The sequence below is a fragment of the Amaranthus tricolor genome, chromosome 1 (genome assembly GCF_026212465.1).
Source record: "Amaranthus tricolor cultivar Red isolate AtriRed21 chromosome 1, ASM2621246v1, whole genome shotgun sequence".
NCBI lineage: Eukaryota > Viridiplantae > Streptophyta > Magnoliopsida > Caryophyllales > Amaranthaceae > Amaranthus > Amaranthus tricolor.
Window position 1 is genome coordinate 28002090 of NC_080047.1, and position 7016 is coordinate 28009105.

Consider the following 7016-nt stretch of genomic DNA (forward strand, 5'->3'; position numbering starts at 1 on the left):
TGAAGAATGAACAAGGATCAATGATCAATGACGAATGAACGATGAAGAATGAACAAGGATCAATGATCAATGTAGAATGAAAGATGAAGAATGAACAAGGATCAATGATCAATGAAGAATAAACGATGAAGAATGAACAAGGATCAATGATCATTGAAGAATAAACGATGAAGAATGAACAAGGATCAATGATCAATGAAGAATAAACGATGAAGAATGAACAAGGATCAATGATCAATGACGAATGAACGATGAAGAATGAACAAGGATCAATGATCAATAACGAATGAACGATGAAGAATGAACAAGGATTAATGATCAAAGAAGAATGAACGATTAAGAATGAACAAGGATCAATGGTCAATGACGAATGAACGATGAAGAATGAACAAGGATCAATGATCAATGACGAATGAATGATGAAGATTGAACAAGGATCAATGATCAATGAAGAATGAACGATTAAGAATGAACAAGGATCAATGGTCAATGACGAATTAACGATGAAGAATGAACAAGGATCAATGGTCAATGAAGAATGAACGATGAAGAATGAACAAGGATAAGTGATCAATAACGAATAAACGATAAAGAATGAACAAGGATCAATGATCAATGAAGAATGAACGATAAAGAATGAACAAGGATCAATGATCAATGACGAATGAACGATGAAAATTGAACAAGGATCAATGATCAATGAAGAATGAACGATGAAGAATGAACAAGGATCAATGGTCAATGACGAATGAACAATGAAGACTGAACAAGGATCAATGATCAATGAAGAATAAAGGATGAAGAATGAACGATGAAGAATGAACAAGGATCAATGGTCAATGACGAATGAACGATGAAGAATGAACAAGGATCAATGATCAATGTAGAATGAAAGATGAAGAATGAACAAGGATCAATGATCAATGAAGAATGCACGATGAAGAATGAACAAGGATCAATGATCAATGAAGAATAAACGATGAAGAATGAACAAGGATCAATGATCAATGAAAAATGAACGATGAAGAATGAACAAGGATCAATGATCATTGAAGAATGAAAATGAAGAATGACCAAGGATCAATGATCAATGAAGAATGAACGATGACGAATCAATAAGGATCAATGATCAATGAAGAATGAACGATGAAGAATGAACAAGTTTCAATGATCAATGACGAATGAACGATGAAGAATGAACAAGGATCAATGATCAATGAAGAATAAACGATGAAGAATGAACAAGGATCAATGATCAATGACGAATGAACGATGAAGAATGAACAAGGATCAATGATCAATGAAGAATGAACGATAATGAATGAACAAGCATCAATGATCAATGACGAATGAACGATGACGAATCAATAAGGATCAATGATCAATGAAGAATGAACGATGAAGAATGAACATGTTTCAATGATCAATGACGAATGAACGATGAAGAATGAACAAGGATCAATGATCAATAACGAATGAACGATGAAAAATGAATAAGGATCAATTATTAATGAAGAATGAACGATGAATAATGAACATGTTTCAATGATCAATGACGAATGAACGATTGATGTGGAAGTGTAATGGGACCGTTTTAGAGTGTATGAATTAGCTTAAAAACAAGCTTAACAAGGAACGAAACAAGAGAACACCCACGCAACTTAGAAACTTATTCTAGATTGGATGGTTTCTTTGAGCAGCAAAAATTCACTAAGTATTTTAAACTCTCAAAGCTTTTACTCTCAAACACTAAGTAATAAGAATAAAAGGGGGCGTGCAACACAAAGTAAGCACAAAGAAGTTTCACAAAGAAAATCAGAATTTTGTTTTCAATCTCACTTGCCTAAAATGCATGGCAATGAGTTCCTTTTATACTAAAAATAATGCAAGTGTTACAAGTCTTCAAGGAACCTTTTAACTTCCCTCAAGGAACCTTTTAACTTCCCCTTCAAGGAACCTTTTAACTTTCCCCCTTACAAAAAATCAGAAAACAAAGCATTAAACTAAAGCTAGCATTAAGCCTTTTTAATGTTAAGCATTTAAGGCTAATAATAACACTTTATTAATAGCTATTTAAACAGCAAATTAAGGCTAATTAAGCTACTTTGAACCGTCCATATTCTCCTAAAAAAACTCTTGCATTTCTCCTATAAAAAAAAACTCCCATTTAAGCATTAAAGCTAGAATTCAAGTTGCTGCTTGTATTCAACTTCCCATTTCAGGCAATTGTGCCTTATTCAACTTCCCATTTAAGGCAAGTAATAAAGGATTGCTTTGAAGAGAATCCCACGAAATTAGCAACCATTTGCTTGATATTTGCGTGGCTAAGTAAAGCATGGACCGTAACTTGTGTTGTAGGAACCGTAACTTGATGATCTTGGACTTTGTGGACTGAATTCTCATCATTCTCCCCCTCTTCAAAGAAGTTTGCCCTCAAACTCTCATCTTCAAGGTATGGAGACAAATCACCCACATTGAAAGTTGCACCTTTCGTCAACAGCTCCGTTAAAGGCGCCATAAGAGTGGAAAAGTTCTTGATGAAGACTCGGTAAAATGAAGCTAGTCCATGAAAACTTCTAACCTCATGAACATCTTTGGGTACCCTCCATGTTGAGATAGCTTTCACCTTCTCGGGATCAACCTGTACTCCTTCACTTGAAACAATGTAGCCTAGGAAAGAAATACTACTACACATGAAAGTACATTTTTCCATTTTTCCATACAATTTATGCTCTCTCAATGCCTGAAGTAAAACTCTCAAATGTATCAAATGCTCATTTTCAGTTTTACTATTTACTAGAATATCATCTAAATATACAACAATGAATTTATTTAGAAAGGGACGTAATACCCCATTCATGAGTCTCATGAACGAACTAGGAGCATTGCAAAGTCCAAATGGCATGACAAGCCATTCATATAGACCTTGCTTTGTCTTGAAAGCAGTCTTCCATTCATCTCCTTCACGAATTCTCATTTGATGATAACCACTTCGCAAGTCAATTTTGCTAAAAACTGTGGCTCCACTTAATTCATCAAGCATGTCTTGTAGCCTTGGCATGGGAAATCTATATTTAATAGTTATGTTGTTGATGGCACGACTATCAATACACATCCTCCAAGTTCCTTCTTTCTTTGGCACCAAAAGGGCAGGCACCGCACATGGACTAAGGCTTTCACGCACATAGCCCTTTTCCATGAGTTCTTCAACTTGTCTTTGCAACTCCTTAGCTTGCTCGGGATTGCATCTATAGGCTGCCTTGTTTGGTAATGAGGCTCCCGGTACCAAATCAATTGCATGTTCAATACCACGAAATGGAGGCAACCCTTTAGCCAAATCATCGGGAAACACATCTGCAAATTCTTTAAGCAAGTTTCTCAACGGAATAGAGTTAGCCACATGAGAAACATCATCAACAATGGGCTTTACAATAAGCAGAAACCCTCCTCCTTCTATCACGCATTCTTCCTCAAACTCCTTCCTAGACATAAGGAAGTTTGGTTTCTTTTCCACCATAGGTTCAACCTTAGGGGGCAAAGGTAACAACCTAATCTTCTTTCCTAATTTGGTAGTGACCGTATAGACATTAGAAACACCATCATGAATAGCTTTTCTATCAAATTGCCATGGTCTACCAAGCAAAATATGACACGCACTCATAGGTAAAACATCACACCAACGTTCATCATAAAAATTTCCTATAGTGAATGAAAGTAGTGCTTGTTTCTTAACCTTTAAACCGGTGTCATTATCCAGCCAATTTAACTTGTAAGGTTTAGCATGATTTCGTGTAGGTAATTTAAGCTTACTTACAAGTTCAGTTGAGGCCACATCCGTGCATGATCCTCCATCAACAATCACATCAAAAACCTTGTCTTGAACCTTGCATCTAGTATGAAAAAGGTTCTCTCGTTGTTGCATATCTTTGAGAGGTTCGGAATGTAGAAGTCTTCTCACAACACCACATAATGGAGCGTCATTTTCTTCAGCACCATATTCCTCATATTCCTCCTCCTCTTCCTCTTCTTCGGAACCCCACTCTCCTTCTTGAATAGTAAGTGTATTCCGTTTTGGACATTCACTAGCAATATGTCCTCTGTCATGACACTTGTAACAAGTTCTTTTGGATGCATCTTGCTTGAAATCTGGTTTTCCTCCATAAGTTTTCGAAGGGTTAGTAGGAACAGTTGATTTAGAAGGGCTAGGAAAAGAATCAACTTTTCCCGCGGAAGAGAACGCTCTAAAAGGGGGTCTTGGAGCATTCTTCGGCTTCTCCTCTTTGTTTTGTGCTTCAACCTTCCTAGCAGCCTTCACAACCTCATCATAAGTGGAATAAGGTAGAAGATCCACCTTATTAGAGATTGGTTTAGAAAGCCCCTTTGTGAAACGCGCAATTTTGAGTGGTTCCTTCTCTTGTATGTCACACACCAAGCTAAGTTTCTCAAACTCACGTACATATTCATCAATATTACGCTTACCTTGATTTAGGCGAGTTAATTTGACATATTGATCCTGCACATATTCACGTGGGACCCAACGTTGCTCCGTTTTCTTCTTGAGTTTTTCCCAAGATGCAATCTTTTCTTTCCCTTCTCTCCTTCTCTTGGCTTTGAGGTTATCATACCAAAGCCCAGCAAGTTTTGTCAATTTAAGAGTAGCCATTTTACAACTCTTATCATCATCATACTTTTTATACTCAAAAATATTCTCTAATCTTCGTACCCAATCATAAAAAACCTCCGGATCACTAGAACCATCAAATTCAGGAAGGTCTAGTTTGAAACTTCTATCTTCTTGATTGTTACGAAAATGGGACTCGCCATGGGTGGTAGTGGAATTCTCTAATTCCTCTACCCTTCCACCCACTCTAAGCAACGTCTCTCCAATGGCATCCATCCTTGTTTCATGCCTATTCATTCCATCGTGCATTACATGAAGTTGATCCACGATTACTTTTAACATTTCGGCATTGGACTGATTATCACCCATACTGCGTTTTAACTAGTGTAATCTCGTTCAACACGATTTGGCTCTGATACCAACTGATGTGGAAGTGTAATGGGACCGTTTTAGAGTGTATGAATTAGCTTAAAAACAAGCTTAACAAGGAACGAAACAAGAGAACACCCACGCAACTTAGAAACTTATTCTAGATTGGATGGTTTCTTTAAGCAGCAAAAATTCACTAAGTATTTTAAACTCTCAAAGCTTTTACTCTCAAACACTAAGTAATAAGACTAAAAGGGGGCGTGCAACACAAAGTAAGCACAAAGAAATTTCACAAAGAAAATCAGAATTTTGTTTTCAATCTCACTTGCCTAAAATGCATGGCAATGAGTTCCTTTTATACTAAAAATAATGCAAGTGTTACAAGTCTTCAAGGAACCTTTTAACTTCCCTCAAGGAACCTTTTAACTTCCCCTTCAAGGAACCTTTTAACTTTCCCCCTTACAAAAAATCAGAAAACAAAGCATTAAACTAAAGCTAGCATTAAGCCTTTTTAATGTTAAGCATTTAAGGCTAATAATAACACTTTATTAATAGCTATTAAAACAGCAAATTAAGGCTAATTAAGCTACTTTGAACCGTCCATATTCTCCTAAAAAAACTCTTGCATTTCTCCTATAAAAAAAAACTCCCATTTAAGCATTAAAGCTAGAATTCAAGTTGCTGCTTGTATTCAACTTCCCATTTCAGGCAATTGTGCCTTATTCAACTTCCCATTTAAGGCAAGTAATAAAGGATTGCTTTGAAGAGAATCCCACGAAATTAGCAACCATTTGCTTGATATTTGCGTGGCTAAGTAAAGCATGGACCGTAGCTTGTGTTGTAGGAACCGTAACTTGATGATCTTGGACTTTGTGGACTGAATTCTCATCAACGATGAAGAATGAACAAGGATCAATGATCAATAACGAATGAACGATGAAAAATGAACAAGGATCAATTATTAATGAAGCATGAACGATGAAGAATGAACAAGGATCAATGATCATTGAAGAATAAAAGATGAAGAATGAAAAAGGATCAATGATCAATGAAGAATAAACGATAAAGAATGAACAAGGATCAATGATCAATCACGAATGAACGATGACGAATCAATAAGGATCAATGATCAATGACGAATGAACGATGAAGAATGAATATGTTTCAATGATCAATGACGAATGAACGATGAAGAATGAACAAGGATCAATGATCAATAACGAATGAACGATGAAAAATGAACAACGATCAATTTTTAATGAAGAATGAACGATGAAGAATGAACAAGGATCAATGATCATTGAAGAATAAACGATGAAGAATGAACAAGGATCAATGATCAATGAAGAATAAACGATGAAGAATGAACAAGGATCAATGATCAATGACGAATGAACGATGAAGAATGAACAAGGATCAATGATCAATAACGAATGAACGATAAAGAATGAACAAGGATTAATGATCAATGAAGAATGAACGATTAAGAACGAACAAGGATCAATGGTCAATGACGAACGAACGATGAAGAATGAACAAGGATCAATGATCAATGACGAATGAATGATGAAGATTGAACAAGGATCAATGATCAATGAAGAATGAACGATTAAGAATGAACAAGGATCAATGGTCAATGACGAATTAACGATGAAGAATGAACAAGGATCAATGATCAATGAAGAATGAATGATGAAGAATCAACAAGGATCAATGGTCAATGACGAATGAACGATGAAGAATGAACAAGGATCAATAATCAATGTAGAATGAAAGATGAAGAATGAACAAGGATCAATGATCAATGAAGAATAAACGATGAAGAATGAAAAAGGATCAATGATCAATGAAAAATGAACAATGAAGAATGAACAAGTTTCAATGATCAATGACGAATGAACGATGAAGAATGAACAAGGATCAATGATCAATGAAGAATGAATGATGAAGAATGAACAAGGATCAAATAGTCAATGACGAATGAACGATGAAGAATGAACAAGGATCAATGATCAATGAAGAATGA

At 35.7% G+C, this 7016-nt stretch overlaps 1 protein-coding gene across 1 annotated transcript; it reads right to left on the minus strand.

Annotated features, from left to right (window-relative positions):
• Positions 1–2205: 2205 nt before the first annotated feature.
• Positions 2206–4990, minus strand: LOC130808357 (uncharacterized). Its single transcript, XM_057673837.1, has 3 exons — positions 3028–4990; positions 2474–2808; positions 2206–2241 (listed from the first exon to the last, which is right to left on the minus strand). The coding sequence occupies exons 1-3, from the start codon at positions 4988–4990 to the stop codon at positions 2206–2208; spliced, it is 2334 nt and encodes a 777-aa protein (XP_057529820.1).
• Positions 4991–7016: the final 2026 nt, after the last annotated feature.